The sequence below is a fragment of the Phalacrocorax aristotelis genome, chromosome 2, assembly GCF_949628215.1.
Source record: "Phalacrocorax aristotelis chromosome 2, bGulAri2.1, whole genome shotgun sequence".
In the NCBI taxonomy this organism is placed as follows: Eukaryota; Metazoa; Chordata; class Aves; order Suliformes; family Phalacrocoracidae; genus Phalacrocorax; species Phalacrocorax aristotelis.
The window spans coordinates 51716426-51737691 of NC_134277.1; the positions used below are offsets into that span (position 1 = coordinate 51716426).

A 21266-nucleotide genomic window follows, 5' to 3' on the forward strand; every position below is an offset into this window, starting at 1 on the left:
AACGCACGAGAAACTGAGACATATTTTCAAACAAAATTTCTCACTCCTAATGGCTATTTTCTCACTGATTCCTTTTTGCTATTTATACTCTCCCTGAAGTATTTTATAGAAACCTGAGTCCCTTTGAAAACCCACCCAAACAACCAGAAATGTATTTTACGTATTCTAGTATGTAAATGATTAGTCATCACTTGTAAATTGCCTAATGGAGGAGGGGGAGGGAATTTATATTAAGGGAAGGTGAAGAGCTCGATTGTGACTGCTATATGTCTCAGTTCTTCCTGTTTTTTGGTTTGCCCCCCCACCCCCAATGAGAGATAATTATGACTTTTTTTTTTTAAAAAATCATCCTAAGAAACATTGTCATTGCAAATTTGAAAAACAGTAGCTGCACACTGTAAGCTTATTTTCCAGTTGCTTATGTTTTCTGAGGGAAATTCATAGGGTTTTTTTTTGTTTTAATTTAAGATTCTATGGTGGTCTTGTACGTTGCCAATGAAAAATTATGTTGGCATGAGAGATTTTAAGTGTAACAATATGGGGGACTCAGTTTATGAAGAAATAAGTCTTTGGTAAAGAATGATAAGTTTATGTTGAGCATCTGTGGCACAAGACTAGAAATGCTGTTTATTGGAGTGTTGGCAGATCTGTTCACTTGCTGGATATGATAAGCTTTGGTTGGTTTGTCTGGTTTTTGTTTTTCTCTGTTTGTCTTATGAATAGTTAATTCACAACACATGGTAACACTGAAGAATCCTGAAATAATTTTTTGTGACCTGATTTTTGTACATGTTTCTCAGTTTTGGAGGGGTTTGATTGCAATGGTCTATCCCCTGGATGGCTGTTTTCCAGGTGAAGCTGTAATGCACTGTATTTCCTTGGGGGTTTTGGGTTTTCGTTGGCTCTGATTGATTTCCCCCCCCCCCCCCTTTTGGAAGTGTAAGGGAAAGGATTAATGGAAGATGGTTATGAGGAAAGGTTTTTTAGTCAGTGGTTTATTCACTCTTTTCTGTCTGAGTATTTGCTCCATAACATAAATTTGCATGTGCTTGAGTGCTTAGGCATAATTTTCCCTATTGTTCCTCCACTCCCATTGCAATCCTATGTTTGTCAATGAGAGAACATTTCTGAAAACGTCCTATGAGGAATACCAAAGAGTGAGTAGGAAGCCTTACTCTGTATTACTCTGTACAAATGAAGTGGTTTGAGGAAAAGAAATAGTTTTATTTGTATAAATTTGCAGGCTGGCAGTGGTAGTTTATAGAACTGCCTGCTGGTCTCCTCTGTGTGCCTGAGCTCCCTGAGAGAGTAGGACTTGATTTTTGTGAAAGGCTGAATTCCATTTCTGGCGCATGAAATTCAGCTCTTTTAATGTGGTGAGTTCCAGTGCACTGCTGCATCTGTGCAGCAGTTGCAACCATGCGCAATTTAAAATGTGACTCAGAAACAAGGAGTCTAATATTAGAGTGAGATGATTTTCACCTTTCCCTCCACCCACCCCCCCACCCCACCCCCCCACCCCCCCACCCCCAAGTAGAATGATACGTGTTTCCTCCTGTTTGCTGTTTTTGTGTATTTGCAGTAATTGCTTCAACTGTGATTCATGTACAAGCCGCAGGAAGAGGTGACTGTTGTTTCAAGACAGTTTGGCACACGGCCATGGCTTATAAATCAGTCCGACTCATCCCAAAATGCCCTTTTTCTGTCAGATCAGCTATTCAGCTGGCAAACGCAATACTGATGAACAGCATAGATTGCATTGCTGAGACAACTCTCTCTTCATGTTTATTTTTCCAAATCATAACCTGGAGATCTCATTTTTCCTCCTCACACAGTGCCTCAAAAGCAAGTTTTTCTGGTAGCTGTTGTTCGGGGAGTAGGATTTCTTCCTTCTCCTCCTCCCATTCTTGATCATTTAAAATTTTATTCAGCTTATTAAACGAACGTCTTGATTCATTGCCCTGGCAAAGGACATCACTTTCTAAAAGCACCCACCTAGCTTCTTTTTCAATAGTGTTTAACTACTGAAATTTTAATTAGAGCAGAAGCTGTAGATAAAAGGGAGGCAAGTCCTTTTTCCTCATGCCCTCATTGATTTCTGTTGAAGCAAACAGATGAGCTTATATATAAATATGTATATATGCTTTTTTTTAATGAAAAGTGCTGGAATTCACTAAAAAAGGTTAAAATTGAAGTGAGTAATCTTCAGTGCATAATGCAATTGTTAATTTTAGCTCCTTGCGTAGGAGCTGTTATGACTTGAACAGCCGGCTCTAGCCTTCATTAGAGAAGAAGCAGGCAGTTTTGAGACAGGTGGAGCTGGATCAAGCTGTGAAAGTGATTTGCTTGAAGCTGGTCATTAGTGTTAGAAATCTGGTCGTATCTGTTGCATCCTTAACTTGTACCATGATCATTACCATTGTTGTTATTTACTTTTCATCTTTTTCCAGGTTGACTATGATCCGTCAAACTCTCTGAAGGACCAGCATGGAGATTGGCACTCTGAACTGTTAATGGGGACATGGGACTCACATTGTCATTGATCATTTGCGTGGACTTAACCAGTGAAGAGCAACAGAAGACATTAGAAAGACAGTGGGAATTATAGCAGTTTTTCAGGTAAATGGCTTCTTTGGTGCAGCTGATAAACTGTGAGGGTAATTGTTTTTGTGAACACTCCGTAAGCATGTAGATGGGCTGCGGGGGTAACATGCCCATGAAGAACTTGTGTGTATTTGTCTGTGTGTGTGTGCATTTCTTGATGTAAATCCTTAAGAAATTAAGGGTTGTGTAACAGACCAGTTTCAGGTCTTGCCATTCATCGTGTATTGAATTTTTAGCAAAGTGCTTCAAGTTTCAGTTGTTATTGAGTTATTCAGTACCATGGGACTTCCTGGGGAAGGTGGTGGGAGGAAGGAGAACAGACCAAACCTTGAATTGACTTACTGTGAGCTAATTTGAGCTTCATATCCCAGTTGGTTTATTTATGAACCATGTAGCTCTGTTTCTTGTGAAATCCACCATTCTTCTGAAATGGGAAGATTATGTAGGAAAGGTTTTATTACTTTACTTGCTTACAGTATCAAAACAAAAGCAAAAATTGGAAGAATTAAGTTTTAAAAACTCAGTAGGTCTTATTTTTTCACTTAAAACATAGCTTAAAAAAATGAAGGGTAAATGATATCAGATCTGTTGAATGTTAATTACAAGCTGTAAAAAGAAATATGGCCAAGTGTGGTTTTGCTGAATAGCCACTGTCTTGCTGTTGAGAAGTGGCAAGGTATTGCAAAAGACCCTTTCAGAAATAACTCCCTTTCTCAACTGCAGTTGTTTTTCCTGAAGGTACTTCTTAAACCAAATGGATGGGGAAAGAAAAGTTAAATTATTCATGAGTCTCATTTGATAATTGATCAGTGGGGGAGGCTTCAAGAGGGAGCTGGGAGGAGAGAGAGAAAATAATAATAGGCTTTAACTTTGAAAAGCCTTTAAAGCTTCTGTACAGCAACACATTGTGAGCTGAGAGTAAATGCAGTTCAGTTAAGATATCTTCATTAGAAATACCTGCCAGGGGCTTCCTGTAGGATTTTCATAGTGCGGGAGAGTGACATGGGGTTTGAGAAGAGGATTAGGATTTTAATAATGGAGCTGTCAGATCGATGCCTAAAAACGTTGACCATGAGAGCATTATTGCCAAATGTAGATTCCATATTTATATTGAATTTTTACCTCTTAAATATATATATATTAACTGGTAGTGAACACCATGGGGCTTCCGCTATGTACAAAAACCATGGTTGAGCATGGTTGAGCAACAGTGGTGTTGCTCGCACTTGTTTTTTATTTCCGTGTTGTTTTTTTGTTGTGTTTTGGCTATTCTTTTTTATATAAAAAAAATTAAAATAGAGAAGTTCTCCCTCCTAGAGGAGAGGAGCACTGAGATGCCACAGACCTAGAAGTCTGAATAGGTCCTTCCTGTCTGGTGCCGCTGAGCACTGTAGCGGAGAGTCCCTCACCATCCCTGCCTGCACCCCTGCACTCCCAGGGCTGGGCTGGGAGAGACAGGGCTGGGGATTTGCAGCACCTTACCTCAAATCTGCTCTCCACGAAGACTGTTTAGATCAGAGCTCTGCTTGTTTTTTAACCTGACACAATTCTGCTGTTATCCAATATTGTCAGTTCAGTGTATCTCTTCAGCTGGGACACACATAGCTTTCTACTCCTGAGCTGCATATTTTGGTTTGCTTATCAAAGGAAATGGAATTACTTACTTAGGAATGAAAAAAAAATATTCACCCCCAGTGTTTTTTTTGTGTGTTTGTGTTGTGATATTTTGACCTTTCAGGTCACCAAATCTTGTTATTTTAATTTCTGTCTGGAAGAATGTCTGAGCAAGGTAAATTGAACCAGGAGACAGCAGAGGAAGCTGCGAAAGAGCAGGAGACTGCCATCTCTGAAGCAAACCCAGACAACTGTATCCTTAATAAATCTGAAAGCTCAGAAGTAGAGGAGAAGGAGGAGAAGCTGAGCGATGCCAAGACAGAGCTGCAGGTAAAACGGGAATGGTGAACGGGTGTGTTTAAATATCAGTGTGTTACCATTGCCTTTCCATTTTTATGACCTCTTTCATTGCCTACACTTCCCCTATTTTTTTCTCTCATAATTTTGAGACTGTTTATCTTTTCTTTTTTTTTTTTTGTTCTTTTATCTCCCTATAAAATAAATGCTGTTATTTGTTATACCTTTCAAGCTCTTTAGGCTGCTGTCCATGTTGTTATTTTTTCTGTGAAGTTAATTCCTAGACGTCTGTGTTAAAGCTTGGTGAAATATTTGACTGTTTTCCCTCTTTGGGGATTTAGAAAACTACCTTGAACTCATGAATTTACAGGTAATACTAATGAATAATTACTTAATGTGTGGTTTGGTTTGTAGGTGTTACTGCCAACAAAAAGTTGTTATGCAAAGCCTAAGAAGGTAATTTGATAAGAAGATTTATCGGATGAGGGGGTTTTAATCCTTTTTGCTCAATCGAATATAAATATAAAGGGGGAGACTACAATTTAAGAGGAATTTGGAGAGGGGGAGCATTTACCTAAGTATGCCTTTTTTCTTACATTTTTATTATATGCAAAATTACAGAACACTTTGCAGTGTGGCTTTGTTCTTTATACCTGCTCTTAAAATGAATAAAGTGAGCAGAGATGATTCTTGGTTTTCCCTGCTTTCCAGACTGGGTTTGGGGAAGTTGTTTTTGCAGTCAGCAAGTGATTTAAAATATCATTTAGGAGTGATGTAGTATCTTTATTGGTAATGCTTTTGTCATGCACATTTTCCACGGAAGTGATAACTACTTCTCTTTTTTGCTATACCTAGAAACGAGGTGCAAATCAGAACCAGCAGAAAAAGAGATCCAAGGTAAGGGTCCATCTCTGTTTGGAATTGTGTTCCAATTTCAAGAATTTCAATCAAATGTCCATGTGCAATTGAAGTGATGGCGCTTCATCCCTTGGGTGGTGGTTGTTTTTTTTTATTTGTGGGCAATTTTTTTTCTTTTTTAATTTTTCCCCACTCTGCCTTACCCTGTAATCTTGTTACACAAAGGCAGAGGAACTCCTTTAGAGAAAATATGTCAGGCTCCCCTTTATTTATCCATCATACTTTTATGCTGCTAGGCTCACTGTGTGCTTGTGTTAGACAGAATATGTGCTTGTGTACACCACTGGGGAAGGAAAAAGGTCATTCTTTTTGTTTTTGAAATTAATGTTTTTATTCAAATTTTATTTAATGGACTCATCTTGACATAAAGAGGCACTCCCTGATTAGCTCCCCTGCGGGGCAGGGGCGAAGGAGCTTCTAGAAAAAAAAAAAAAAGAAAAAAGAAAAAAAAAAAAGGCAAACCCAAACAAACAAAAAAACTTCTTTTAGTTTTCGAAGTGCAGATCCCTAAAACTTGCACATTTTATTGTCTGTGTTTCTTGGATATAATGCTATTAGAAAAAGGGGTTGGGAAACCAAACCAAATAAACCAAAAACCCCGAAACCAAATGACAGGAAGAACCTTTGAGTTTAACTTGATGTTAAACTACCTTTGGTATTGGATTATCTATTCTTTTCTGTTATGATTTTTGGTGGGAGTGAACTGTTGCAGAAACTATTAAAACCAAAAAGAAACCTACCACCTCCCCTGTGTGTCAAACGGCTTGTTGCTTAGGATCCATTTCTGTTCACACTGAAGGCAGATGCAGTTTTGCTGGCTGGGTGGGCAGTGGTGATTTGGGATATTTAGGGGCAGCTGATATGTGCAGCTAATGTGACTTGGGGTCAGTAGTAGTGTTCTCTGTTTTGTTCTCTCTCTCTCTTATTCAGTCAGGAGCTAAAGGAAAACTCGTCCGGAGTCTTGCTGTGTGTGAAGAGTCATCCCCTCGCCCGGGAGCAGAAAATATTCATGATAATCAGGTACACTCGCAATCATTGCTGTTAGCTGCATGGTTGACCTCCATGTTCAGTTGCATGATTATGTTACTTAATCGGGCATTTAACAATGTCTTTCTTGGGGGAAAAATTACATCCGACAATGAACACGTTTTTTATGAAGTTATCTGGTTAGCGTGAACTTTATTTTGAAATACTAGTTTTATACTATATCACAGGGTGTTGTTTGCTTTTTTTTCCAGACCCCCTGAAAATTTCAGCAAATGGAAAAGAATTCAAAAGAATTAAGATTTTAAAATTAAAAAAAAAAAAAAGAGTAACAATCAAAAAGAATATTAATATGTTCTTTTCTCTAAGGCTATCTCTTTCCAGGCTGCACCAGATACAGTTATGAATATGCTCTGGTTTCTGGTTCCTCTGAGACTCCAGTTCATATCAGTGTCCCCTTCACATAAAATTCACAGGTTCTTGCTCTCTAGACCCAAGGATGCATCTTACTCAGTACCATTCGTTTCCTAAACTCTTGGTGTAGATTTTTCTGGTATCAAAAAACCGTGTATTTGAGCTTATCTGTATGGGTAGTGTTGTATTCCCAGCAGCTGGTAGAGTTCTGTCTCCTGCACCCCTTACCTCGGGCAATAACACTGGTGGCAGTCTTTGAAGACTAACTTTAAAAATGCCCCAAAAAGCAAAAGTATAAACCTCAAATAACTCTTCTTTGCTTGCCTGGTAAGAGCAAGGCTTAAAAAAAAAACCCAAACCAAAATATCATGAGCACTGCCTATAATTTACGAGATGTGTATGTGTAGATGAGATCATCCGTCGAGAGAGCTAGGGCAAGTGACTTCTTGTGAGCTTAGCACGAAAACAAAAAATCACATTTAAGTGTACTTTCTCACCGTTTCCTCTATTGACTTGAAACAAAACAAATCCGGCTCTCCTCTTAGCTCATAAGTATGGAGAGGTTTTTCTACTTTTTTAAATTTTTTGAAAGACCAAAAACCAGATTGTTTAGCAGGGGGACGTCTACATGTTCTACTGCTCTACAATAATGCTTATGCAGTAGATGGACAGGTTATTATATCAGTTGTTCTGTTGTAGGTATATGCTTTCTGCTTAACTTGCATTACTCAAGATGAGTGGCTTCTGTTCTGCTTCCGTTTGTATTTTCTATTGTTTAACGGAAAACGAAAAGGAGAATAATATGAAGGGATAGTATGAAGCATCACATGGTGGTTTATAATGTACTTCACTGGACCTGTATTAAATGTCAGAGAGACTGGCAGGTTTTGAGGTAAAATCTCTGTGTGGATTGCACCCTGATGCCAGGCAGAGGAGGGGTTCCTGTTATACACAGCCTCTGGTCTTACCTGACTGACCAGCCGTGGCAAAGATTTCTTTGACTGTACTGAAACATTTATGGGAGATAAAATGCTCCCCTGCACGCCAGCATCCCTTTCCTAAGGACACAGTTGGCTTGGTGTAATTAATTAGATAGGAATTGCACTTTCGCTGTTGTGACCTTTTACAAATGAATGTGGCTCAGCTTTGCCATGGAAAGCTGGACCTGCAGGCTCCTCCTTGGACTGGCTGAAGGATGCAGGAAGTTTTGTGCCAACTGAATTGCTTTGCTTTCACATTAGAGGAGAAAAAGCTTATTTTCAGTTTGCATTTTTTTAAAATTATTATTTTATCTTAATGGTTTACAAAGCACAGGGAATTAATTACCAGAGAATGTATGGTAGATTGCCAGAACTACTGAGTATGGATTGTACTGCAGACTTGATGTTTGTATTGATATTTGAATACTTGCCTTCATTTTCCTGTATAGGGAAAAAAAACTTGTTTACCTGTATTACTTGATCTTGAACGCTTACCTGATGGTTCACTATGTCCTTACTTAAAAGGAATGTTGCCTTTAATGTTATACTATTGACCAAGAAGTGTATTATTGCAATTTGAACATTTATTTTGTTGTTCACTATACTTACCTTGTATCAATGTATTTATTAACATTGTATTTTATTATTGAGAAAAATCAATAAAAATCTAAGAAAATATACAGTAGCTTGCTTTCACGACTCTACAGCCCTCTTGTGTGTGTTTCTTCTAGTGCAAATATATAAGTATCATGTTACACGTAAGACAGTATCTACTGTATGTTCATATGTGTGCTTATGTGTAAAGTCTGTTGTTTTTCTTTTCATAAGTGCATTCTAATAACCACTGTGAAGGTTAGGATTAATATCCTGGGAACAGCATGGCCAGTTACATTTTTCTCCTGTTTTGACAAGCCAGTGGCAGTCGCTCTGTTCTGGGCAGTGCAGGGAATCAGAGTCTTTTGGCAGTGGTTGATCCAAAATTTGTTCTTTGAATGAGAAATTGAACTGCCATTTGAAGTGAAAGAAATCAGGTATAATGTTAGTGCTCTGAGTGCAACTGGGCATGTTAGCAAACTTTTTAAATCTATCCTTACCTCAAATGACCAGGAGCTCCCACTCTTTCCCTCTGTTCGCTCAGTTTTTGGCTAATACTGTCAGCTAAAACTAACAAAAGTAGGAATTAAGGATGGTAGTTCAGGTTAAATATTGGCTCTAGGGCGTTGTTTCTCTTTTACAGTGCTTTTCATCTCAAGTCTTTTGAGCCACATTCAAACTTCACAAAGTCAATTAAGCTGAGAAATTACCCAATTTCTGTTTTACTGTGGCAGGTTTATGCTGATATTTTGTTCTGTTAGGATCTTGTCTTACATGTGTTGTGGTGGATGATTTGTAATTCTTTAAAAAAAAATATTAAGAAACCTAAAATTTTTAATAATTTTTGGAAGCATCTTTTGAATTCGTAATGGTCTGGTTGCTTTAAAAAAAAAACAACACCCCTTACTTTAAAGTTTTTTTTATCAATCTTTTGGTATGCTAGTACTCCTTGAAAAATTCTGAAGGAAGGGAATTTACTAGCATTCAGGAAACACTGATTTCTCCAGTATTGGTGAATTTGATTTTCATTAACATGATGCTGAAAATTATCAGGCATGCAGGACTCTTTTTCTATTAAAGAAAACTGCATTACCAGGGAGCTTTGTGACAGCTTAAAATGTGCATTTTTACACTACTTAAGCATGTCATATTATTTTGGCCATTTTTTCTTCAAAAGAATATGAACACAGAAGCATGCTTCCTTCAGTTTTGTCCAGCCAGATTGGTATTTCTTGAAATATATAGATTATGCTATGGTAACTTCAAAAGACAACAAATTGTGTTTTGTTAAAACAAAGCCAATACAAAGTAATGATGTAAGTGGGAAATAACAAATTCTTTGAAGCAAATCCTAAAGAGAAAACCAGCTTGAATTATCAGTTTTAATTAAGTTTTTAAAGCTGAAGCATGCTTTCAAAGGGACTCATAGTCTCTGAAATACTGATTTTTATTGAGACTAAAACTTGTGCTGCCTTGGAGAAGTTCTCTTACCACAACTTGTTTGAAAATCACAATGCACATTTCACCCCTTTTGCTAAAGGCATGTTTGCATATGTCTTTAAATATAAAGTACCTGATAAGTTAGTAAGCGCTCTTGTACAAAACTGAGTATATAATTTGCTGGCATTCTTCCACTGTCAGAGCCTGAAAGCTCAGTCTAGCTGATACTGCTATTGTGAGTGCAAAACAGTTCATATGAACCTGCAGGATTTTTTAGTGAGTTATATTTTTCAGACATCTATCTGTTGATAATCATATAATATGTGTAGTATTGATTAAATTATAGAATTGCTTAAGAAAGCCCATATAAAATATATTTTACTGTTCTAATATGTCTTAAGTGAGAATTACTAAAATGTAGAATAATATAGTGCCTTTAATATAGGTAGACTAAAAGTTTATGGTATTCGAATATTAGGGAAGAAATATACTTACCACTAAAACTTTGCCTCTAAGATATCATTATTCTCCTGGAAAAAAATAATTTTTCAAATAGGAAAGAAATGTATCTGGCTTCAGCTTTTCTGGCTACACATAGTTTAATGCAAATCTCTGCAAGTCTGAAGCCATGGGAAGCTTATTGAATCTGGCCCTAAATTTTTTTTTTCTCCTTCCCAACAGGAATCAATCCAACTGCAGCTTTCAAGTTTTCCTAGCTTGCAAGAAGAAGATAAATCTAGTAAAGATGACTCCGAGAAAGAAAAAGAGAAGGATAAAAATAAAGAAAAAGATAAAAACAGTGAAAAAACCAAGATCAGAATGTTATCAAAAGGTGAACGGAAAAATATTTAAATTGCTAATTACTATTATAAAAAGCTTTGTATGTTTTTATAAGCATGCATTTATTTATTTTTGTATCAATACACAGTAGAAGTGTTTTCATAAATTGAGAAAATTCAGAATCTGGAATGTGTATGCCTGAGAGTGTTTTTCATACAAACGTCAGGCTTTGAAAGTGAAGAAACCTTCTAAACTGAGGTTTGTTATTAGAGGTTATTAATTTACTTTACCTTAAAGTCTTTCTTCTGAATACTTAACTATGTTGGTATAAACACATATATTTTCATATATGTGTGATTATATAGTAAGTGTAAGACTCTAATACACTTTTTTCCCCACTAACGATAATATCGTGGCATGTCACTTGCACAGTGTCGGCAGCAGAGAGTAATCCTCGTCACTATTGCTTCCCTTTCATAGAGGATTTCTCTTAAATGCTGCAGGGAAGTCCATCCATGACCTTTAACCTGCATTGCAATCTACTATTATCACCTACTAAGACTTCTTCAGAAAAGATCTTGTGTTTAAATTTGGTGGTGTTTTTTTAAAAGATCTTTTTATTAATCCATGGTATGAAGTTGCAGTGTAATCTCTTAAAAGTAATAATTGCCTACCTGAGTGTGGATCCGCAGCTGGTGTGAATTGTCAGTTGGCTTCAATGGAGCTCTCACAGTTCACGCCAGCTTGAGGATCTGTGTGTACTTCTGAGCCAGGCGATATAGCAATGCTGAAAAATCAATTCTGACTACTGTCACGCATCCTTATTACCCGCCCACTCTCGGGTGTCACTGGATTTCAGTCTGTTAATGCAAATAAAATTCCCACTGGTATGATGCCTCATTTGCTGTGTGTACAGCATATATTAAGGAATGCAGAGAGACACTGATGAATACAGTTGGGGTGGTTTTTTCCACTTTTAAAAAATTTTATTCAGTAGTTTAGAGGAAGAACTTGACAGGGTTTTGAGTGGCATTGGAGGTTTCCCGTGAGTTTGAGATGACCAGCAGTTTCTGTCAGTGTCTAGTTTTGGTGATACGTTCTCAGCAGAACGGCGCAGAGGAACCGCGAACGTCCAGCCGGTGCTTCCGAGCATAGATCTTTCTTGGCTGAACTCCAAATGAACATTTTCTTTCAGAGCATATGCTTTCAGATTGTTACTGGAAAATGGATTTTGATTTATAGCATAGCTTAATCGTAACTGTTGAAATAAAATAAATGAGTGGGGCGGGTGTTTGTTTTTATTTTTCAGATTGCAGTCAAGAGTATACAGACTCAACAGGCATAGATTTGCATGAGTTTCTTATTAACACATTAAAGAATAATCCCAGGTAGGTATTTTCTGCATTAGAGTTGGCACTCCTGAAATTAAAGCTGGCAGCCTTTGAGTTCCAGTAACTGTATGCTGTGTTTTATTAGTTCTGGAGATAGTTATGAGGGAAAATGTGAAGGAGTTAGGCTGTTATCTGAGCAAAAAGCTATAAAAAGGTGTCAACTTTTACTTTCCTGTCCAGTCACCCATTGCTTAATTTCACTTCCAGTGGCATCTGGTCTTTGTCCTTACCTTCTTGCATATATATTGTAACCATTGCAGTTAGAGATGTGTATATGAATATAAAGTAGCTTTCTTTTGGCAGTGCTGTACACAGTTAAAACCCTGTACACAGTGCCAAATTCTGCTCTTAGTATTCCTGTAGTTTGCAGTGGGAGCAACAAGCTCATCTCATTGTTAAATTTGCCTCTAAATGTATAAGGAAGGATATGTAACGCTTTCATATGTTGTGTTTATTCATCATTTACTTCAGTTGAACCTGTTAAATAGGTACCACGTAATTCTGCAATTGTAGGAGAAATAGGAATAATTGGGTACCTAATAGCTTGCATAACCTCTTGTATAGATGACAGAAGGTCCTCAGATTGTTTTATCTGCACAAAATGAGAAAGATCAAAAGAACTAAGGAGAGATGGACTCCATCAAGCTTAAAAAAAAAAAGTGTGTGTAGAAATATGCTGGGGAAATTTTTGAATGTTTTTGGCAGGAGTGGGGGGAAAGGGAACATCTGAGACAATCTAGTTGAAAACAGAGCACTTTGAGAAATGCTGTGGCATTGCCTCCTGGGAGCCATAGTTCAAAGGCATTGTTCTCCATTGTGCTCTCTAACTAGATGAGATGTGCCTAGTCTTCTTGCCTGCAGATCAATGCCTCATGGAAGATATGTCTCAGACAAAATGTTGAAAATTTCTGTGGGTAGCAACTCTTGTCATGATATAGCTAGGCTATCTGGAAATAACATTTTCCATCAAAAAAAAAGGTGAAAAAGGACCAAAGCTATCTATAGCAGTCAGAGTCTTCCTATGCAAGGCATTGATCTCAGCCTGGTGTGGCTGGAAGCACTCTCAGACCATAGTTGAGCTCAAGAAAGAGCTAAATCTATCATATATGTCAGTGAAGGTGCAGCAAAGGAGCCCACAATCTTTTCCAGATGCGCCAGGGCAAAACACATTTAATTTTTAATCGAGATGGCTGACAAGGCTTACAAAATTGCCTTACAAACATTGATATATTTATTTCTTCATCTAAAATGTCTATTGGCAGTTGATGCTATACATCCTTGCATTTCTTTTTGACAGGGACAGAATGATACTCTTGAAAATGGAACAGGAAATTATTGATTTTATTAGTGACAACAAGTAAGTAGAGTTCCACGCTTGGTTTTTAAATCGGGGGGGGGGGGGTGTAGCAACGGGAGCTGTGCAAGGGGTATGCTCATATGGACCACAGTGCTCCTGAGCACTGTTACTGGCACGCTGCAAGATCAGGCTTTTATTTCCTGACACGTGGTTGTACTGCTTAAAATACAGTAGATGAAAATGAAAACCTTTTGCTCTTCATTGCATCATAATTGCACTGGCTCTGCTCATTTAGGTCCAAAAATATAATTAAAGCTTTCAGTGTGGAGGATGATCAAATATGCTACCTCACGAGTTTCCCTGTGTGCTGCATTATTCTAGTATGTTGAAAAATAAATCTGGACTTGGGTGGAGGGATTCTTGCTACCACATGCTCTTTATAATAAAATATTTCTGCAGCTTTAAAAACCAGAGAGCTGGAATAGCCGCAGAGGGAGAAATTATGCTGATGGGAAATAAGCATTTTGTCAGTAAGAGAGAGAAAAAAAGGCCTATTTGCCAAACTAGATCTTTCCAGCATCTCCCTGCATCTGACCTTTGGAAGAAAGGCAGAAAGCTGTTACCAGTATCTCAGCAAATCTGCAGGATTGCTTGTGCAGGCAGTGTGTGTGCGTGCACGGGGCCGGGGGATGAGTTCTTCCCAATTTACAGAATACTCAGGAGATACCATGAAGCATGAGCTTTGTTTGTCGCAGTGTAGTGCATGGAAATGTGCTTATTGGAACTTTCTTTTTTTTTTCTGCTTTCTTGTAGCAAACGTTTATATGAAAATGCACAAAGAAGTTTTCAGTGAGATTTCTGTCCACTGAATTATTGAATGTATTGCTATTTTAATATAAATATAGCTCAGAGGGAAATGTAATTATCAGTGAGATTTGTTTTCATTTTTCCAGTAATCACTATAAAAAGTTCCCTCAGATGTCATCGTATCAGAGGATGTTAGTGCACAGAGTGGCAGCTTACTTTGGAATGGATCATAATGTGGATCAGACTGGAAAATCTGTAATTATCAACAAGACGAGCAATACAAGAATGTAAGTAGCAACGCTTGTTTTCTCTTGTTCCTTTTCGCAAGAGCTGGTTTGTACCATAACTGCTTGGCTTATTTTTTTTATTTATTACTTTTGTAGTAAGAGTGGGGGCTGTTTATTGCTTTCTAGGGTGGGAGGGGAGGACAGGGCTCGCATTGTGAGATTATTTAAGGATATAAAGATGCATAGGGAGAAATAAACCCAATTTGTCTCTTGCAAGAAACTTAACATAGTATCTTGGAATGTTACTTTCCCTGACTCCGTAGTGCTACAGAAACGAGCTTGTTGCTTTACCTGTCACCTGATACCATATGGCTATATTCCTAAATAACCCAAATTTATTTGGAAGATTGCCTCTTCCCTTGTTCAGGCTCTTCCTGCTGCAACAGTAACTTTCTGCCCAACCTGATTATCTAGGATTTGGTTCCCCTCTACCACCTGCCACCATACATTCCCTTCTCCTCTTCTTATCCCCTCCTGGTTCCACTTTATTTTCTCTTCAGATGTCATCATTTGACCACAGAGTTTTTGTGGGATATAAATTCCTTCTGATGGTTCAAATGTGTTGTGAAATTCTTGGTAGCTTAAACTTGTGCTGGCATGCTTTATGCTCTCCTCCATGAACCTGTATAAAGCTAGCAAAAGCTCCACACGAAGTTCCTTGGCTAATTCAGCAAAGATGCAGTCATGTGTCCTTGCCCAACCAGCATCACTTGTGTTGCCGAGTGCCACGTGTATTAACCATCATGGAACCATAACCTTCCTCGCCCTCTTTACTGATAAACTACATAATGAAGGGGAAGTAATTACAACTGGGTAATGAAGTTTTGGTATCTGGTATTGGAACATGAAAGCTCTATTTAAAAATTGTGTACTTCCTGTATTCAATTAGCAGGAGACACAAAAGCATTTAATTTACATATCCAGTAGTTGGGTGATTTACTTAGACGCAGTTGTAGAGAGTATTATTCTTTTGTAAATGTTGTTAGCTTCTCCTGTAAAAGGCTAGAGGGACTACCTAATTTCGCAAGATCAAAACCTGAGACAAACACATTGGTATTTGCTATTTCACTGAGCCCTAAAAATCTTCCATGCGTGTGAAGTAAATTCAGGGTCACGGACAATTTATTTTAGATCCTTTTCATGGGCTATCCCTGAGATACTCGGGCATCTGTAAAGCAACACTTAGACATTAATGTTTTCAAAGGTTTGAGTAAAGCGTGCACGAACAGTCTGGTTTTCGGAAGTCAAGAGAATTACAGTAGCTCAATAAAACTAGCACTCAGGCTGATAAGGCTTAGCCTCAGGGTCTGGTAATACCTGCCCCTGTGCAAGGGCTATGTTTGGGTACAAATAAGAAAAATCTGGGTATGTAGCAAACGGGTGTTCTTTTTGAGCTGTAAATGAGGAAAAAAAAATTAGTCTCTTCTTAAAACACAATCTATCATATTTTAATGCTTTTTAGGCAATATTCTCTCTTTACAGTTCTCCCTCTTCCCTTCACATCTGTGTCACCTCTGTAGTGTACAGACGGCTACAGATCTTTCCTCACAGCATTGCTTTCTCCCGGTTGACTTGATAATGTGAGAATATCACATTAATATCTAATAACGCCTTGCTTGGTTGTGTGGCTGTGTGTTGTACGGATGGGTAGCACTGGACAGTGCTGTTGCGAATGCTTGCACAGCAGTTCTGGAGAGGACACTGAAGTCGTCTTCAACAGTCAAAACTTTATTCTAGTCCTCTGGTGAAGCTGTGGCTTCTTGCATGGTGGGAATGAGCAACCAAGACTGTTTACCAGGCATGAACTCGCATCCTTCTGGGCAAGCTCAGCGGGCAGGACATTGCAGGGGTATAACGGATCAAATGACCCTTTCAGCTGTGGTCTTGCAAGCTGGAGGTGAGGCACGGTGCCAGACAAATTGGTTCTGACAACATTCCTGTGTTGATCTTCCAGAAATAAACACAGGACTTTGCTGCCCGTTTACTGTGAGTACAGCTGTTTTGTAAGCACCGCACGAACTGCAGATTTTTTCTCTTATGCAGTGATTTGATGGTAGGTAACTGGATTATATGAAGCTCATATTGCATCATGGTGCTTCTAGCGTGTTATTTACATTATTTTGATACTGCTGTAAAATAGAGCTTTGTAGATGTAGCTCTTTATTTTCATAACTTGAGGAGAAGGAATGTTTTTTTAAGATGTGCCTGGCTCTGACAGAAAATAGATTGTTATTATCCAGCTTGAATAAGGCCTGATGAGATTTTATTATCCACAGCAAATATTGTGTAATTTCCTCATCTGAAAGTGTCCGATGTGATTTCATGTGTTCTGCATTTCAGTACTCTCAGAGGAGACAATTTTTGCTGTTCAGAATCAACACCAAATACTGGGAATGTGTTGACTCTATTAATTACTACTTGGACAGTATCCAGAATACCGGAGAATCTGGAGAGCGGCTGAAATGCTGTTCAACGTGGTTATGCTGTGCTGTAAGCCTGAGCCTTTATAGCTTTATGCAAATTTATGGAGAGGCCCCATAGACAGACATTCTAAAGACTTGCATTCTGACAATAAATTATCTCTTTATCGCATATGGTTTCCAAAGTACTTCAGCTGCATACTGTGGAGAGGGAAGAATATTTTTGCTTACTCAAGAATTCATAAATTCTGCACTGGCTGTTACTTCTGTGTATGTGTGCCTGTTTGGGAAGAGCGTATGACTCTGCGGAGTGACTGTGTGGGCTTGACTAAGTACCATGTGGCTTATTTCTCTGGTGAATGAGGGTTCGTGTCACATCTCTGCTCACGCTTGCAGGTGATGAGTTGTTCCCTGGCTCTGGGCAATGAGATGCATTTATTCTGTTCAGCAGAGACCTCTCGTTCTTGCTGCCCGCAGGTGCTTGGAGGCACAAGTGTCAGGAGAGTTAATGGCTTTGAGATGAACAGTAGGGTCTGTCAAACACGGGACTAGGGTACGAGTGGAGTGGATGGGGGCATTTAATTTTTTTCATCAATTGGCCGTCTTAGGGCAACATATATCCACTGTGCCTATAAAAAAATACCTGCTTTTTGAGAGCTTGGAATTTGAGAAAGTGTTTATTGAAGAGGTTGCAGCTGGAAGGAGGGCTGTGGCTTGTCTGGTCAACTGCGCTGCTTCATGGAGAGGGGAAGACAATGATAAAAATGCACCAGGGCTTGAATCTCCCTGGGGCTGCAATCCTGGAGCTTTAGTGAACTCACAGTGAAGTCTTTCTTAAAAATACAGTCAGACCATAATGACAATTTTGCAGTCTGAAGACTATTTATGATGAGGAGCTTAATCTAAGGTGCCTTTTAAAAAAAAAAATAAGATTATCAGAATGTGAACAAGTCATACTGTTCTTGAAGCTTTTTTATGAAATGGAATTTTTAAACAGAGTTGACCTCAACTACCCAAATGTTTGTTAACTTTCATAAAGTTAAGTCTATGTATTCTAGCTCTCGTTACAGAATAGTGGATTTTAAAAAACAAATTATCTTTCCATATGGTTTTTTAAATGAAGGCTAGGTTAAAAAAGAGCAACTTCCAAAATTAAATGTCATTTTTCATGGTCTGATATCTTGCAAAGTACTGTCTAACTCAGTCCTCCAACTTCTAAAATCTTATTCTCAGCAGCAGCCATGAGAAAGGTTGATCAGAAAATGAAGGAGGGTTGTTTGTTGTTTTGGTTTTATAGTCAAAGAGCTCAAATACTACTTAAAATGGGAAGTCTGCTTTGTTCAGTATGAAAAAGCTCTTGTGTCACCATTGTAATGTGTATATGTCTGTCATCTGTGTCTGCCTGTCATCTATCTAAAGATATACTGAAATGTACAGGGGACTTAAGACAGTGAAATCTGATATAAACAGAAGTTTGGAATTGAGGCAATATGTTAGACAGGGCATCCCAAATTGAACCCCCAAAAATGTGTATGTGCCACCTTCTATTTCATATATTCCTAATATTTCCTATCAAACAACTGGAAGTACTTCAGAGTTTTTTACAGAACTGTTCATATTATTTCACATATCAGTTCAATTATATTCATTCATTTGATTTTCTGTAGATAGGTGGAGAAATGTAGGGGAAGTGGGCTTGGTGTGTTCGGTAAATGAAAAAGGTTTTTATTTGGTTTAGATCATCACCCATGTGACAAATATGTCTGTACCACAGCCCACACATGCATTCATGTACGTTTTTATATAAGCGTGAGCAGCAGGGCTCATCAGCATTGAGAAGGTGGAGTGTTTATTGTATACAATGATTGTATTTAGACATTTTCATACATTCTGAGGGTGTAGCATACCTATTACGAACTTCATACCAAGTCACATCTTCAGTTATGACTAATTTTTTTTTCAAGAGCATCATGAGTTATGATCCCTGTAATATTTGGTTTTCTTACTCTGTTGCTGTGTAAATGTGAAGATAATATTGGCCCAGTCGAAAGGTTTTTTGGTGCCTTTGAGATGCATCAGAAACTTCAGGCAATGGTAAGATGTTATATATATATTACAGGGGCTCCTCATAAGCTAGGGTTGAACTGTATTAGCAGAGTGAGACCTACTGTACAGCACGTACTTTGAATAATGTACAAGACCTTCATATTTATGACAATACAATCTGTGTTATTTGGTCTCCTCTGTGTAAGGGTGGTTTGAATCACAGAGGAAAAAATTCTCATTGGGTTTCTGTTGTGTATGCACTGAGTGATGTTGTAGATTAACACCTATGCTAGTGGAGGTGCCCTGTGCCATTTGAATCATCTCAAGATAAGAATCTGAACTTTGGTACAGGATCTTACAGTCGTATCAGTAAAATGGCATTCACTGAAAATTGGCATTTTCAATGAGGAATAGTTTCTAGAATTTTTTTTACCCTAGGTTGAAGTGCCAAGAAGACTTCCTTGAGATGCCAAATGTTACAGCCTTTGGAGCATGCAGAAAAGTATGCCTTTCCCCTTGACTGAATAAGGTATTCATTGTTGCTCAGTGTAAATTTAAGCAGTTGTTTGCTGATGGGAAAGATGGGACATATTCCACATGCAATTGGTAACGACTCTTGTTTTAGTTAGGTATATGGTAGTAGTTACAAGTATGTACCTGAATGCATGTATCTCATTTTTTTGTAAAGTCTCAGCCAAAGCAATTCAATGTTTGTCAGAGAGTTTGAAGCACAATTTTGGGTTCCCCTCCACCCCGTTGTAATATGGAATAGTCATCTGGCAAATGGTTTGCTATATGGTATATTGCATCTGCATTTAAGCACCTTACGCTGTCCTTGATTATCACGTATGTACACAGAGTAATGATGTGATGAGAGCAGAGTCACTTATGAGCCATATGACTCAGGAAAACATATGTGAACACCATTATTTCTGGTTTTATTTTTTTTCCTTGGAGTCTTGCATTACTTTTCTTCAAGGCACTATGGAGTTACCTCTTTCCCATCTTCACTACTGAATAGTTCCTCCTTGACTACTAAGAAATAAGCAGAAACTAGGGCTATTTATACTTTCCCTCTGGTTTTTGGCCTTTAGCTCCTTTGTGGCCTTTCCTGCCGCGTCCCAGAGATGGGCAGAGGATCCCTGTGTGCCAAGCAGAGGAAAACTTTCACATCTAAGAAGGGATGGGGAACTTCCTGAGAAATTATTCAGAAAAGCATTAAAGGGGATTAGATGTTTCACACTGAGGTTCAGGATACGTCTGAAGCGTGAGCCTCCTCATGCACTGCAGCGCCCCATTTTTTTTTTACCATAGGAGAGAGCCTCCTGATGTGGAGGAATTGCCTTTCTTTTATCCAGTCACATGGTGATTGCAGAAGTAATTCAGGGCTTACATATGTTAATAACTGCTAGTTTTTAGCGATATCTTAATATTATACTACAGGCATTTGTTTCAGACATGAAGTTGCCACTGTTCCGCTAAATGCATTAGTTGAGGTTGAGGGTGAAATTATGAGGTTCATAATTTTACTGCTTGATGCTTATCTGGAAGAGAATGAGCTTTTTTATCTCCTGGTCATCTTTTTTTTTTTTTAAAATGTTTATTTGCTTTAATGATACTTGAATTAGGACAGCCTTTTTTCTGAGCAAGCATTCTCTCATTCTGTCATTTTAGTCACATGTCTGTTTTACATGAGAGATACAAAAGAAAAAAAATAAAATACTTGGTACACTTGGAGTTGAGCTGAATTTGACCCTTAAATACTGGCTTAATTTTTACTTTGATCAGTGCAAGCCATGTAGTGAACCCATGGAAATGAATTACTCTGTAAATGAGATGTTAGGGTTAATGAACCAGTTCTAATAGCTCTAATATTAAATTTTCACCTAATGTAATTTATCAAAACTAAATTGTTTATAATTAAGGTGGACATGTACTTTACAGCTCTTCTATACTGTAATGAAATATTGGTTTAGCATTAATCAGAATACATCTATGGTATTTCTTTTGTTCTGGTTTTTTTAAAATCCTTACAATCATACCACTTAGTATTAAGTTCTAATAAACCTAGAAGGTTATCGTCACCTGCTCTGTGTGGGGAGAGGGGGGCTTACCCAGGAAAAGAATTCTATGGAGTAGCAAGTAGATAGTTTGGTTGAGGGAAGTTCTTCCTTGCATGAGTAATTAACCCACATCATTATGTGCTTGTCCAAGCTGTAGCAGGAAGGGGCCTGTTAATCAAGGTGCTGTTTGGTCATTTATACTTTCAAATCACTGGAGGGAGATCTGGAAATCCGAAATGGCCCCTGTGCTTTCCTTGGAGGTAAATGTACGTCAGTAGTATGTGGAATGATGTCTCTAAAGCTGGGCATTTCAGAAATGAAGTGCTGATA

General features: G+C 38.2%; 1 protein-coding gene across 16 annotated transcripts in view; it reads left to right on the forward strand.

The window, feature by feature from the left end:
* Positions 1 to 21266, forward strand: part of ARPP21 (cAMP regulated phosphoprotein 21) — a 203048-nt gene that overhangs the window by 94261 nt on the left and 87521 nt on the right. For 7 of the 16 annotated variants that reach the window (XM_075083542.1, XM_075083539.1, XM_075083545.1 and 4 more), the window contains exons 2-10: positions 2451 to 2619; positions 4343 to 4548; positions 4930 to 4971; positions 5371 to 5412; positions 6364 to 6453; positions 10527 to 10677; positions 11935 to 12013; positions 13314 to 13373; positions 14267 to 14407. In XM_075083542.1, the coding sequence (XP_074939643.1) occupies positions 4381 to 4548; positions 4930 to 4971; positions 5371 to 5412; positions 6364 to 6453; positions 10527 to 10677; positions 11935 to 12013; positions 13314 to 13373; positions 14267 to 14407 (773 nt within the window). In that variant the 5' untranslated portion in view covers positions 2451 to 2619; positions 4343 to 4380. The remainder of the gene's footprint in view (positions 1 to 2450; positions 2620 to 4342; positions 4549 to 4929; positions 4972 to 5370; positions 5413 to 6363; positions 6454 to 10526; positions 10678 to 11934; positions 12014 to 13313; positions 13374 to 14266; positions 14408 to 21266) is intronic. The other 9 variants (XM_075083549.1, XM_075083546.1, XM_075083547.1 and 6 more) reach the window with 3 other exon arrangements.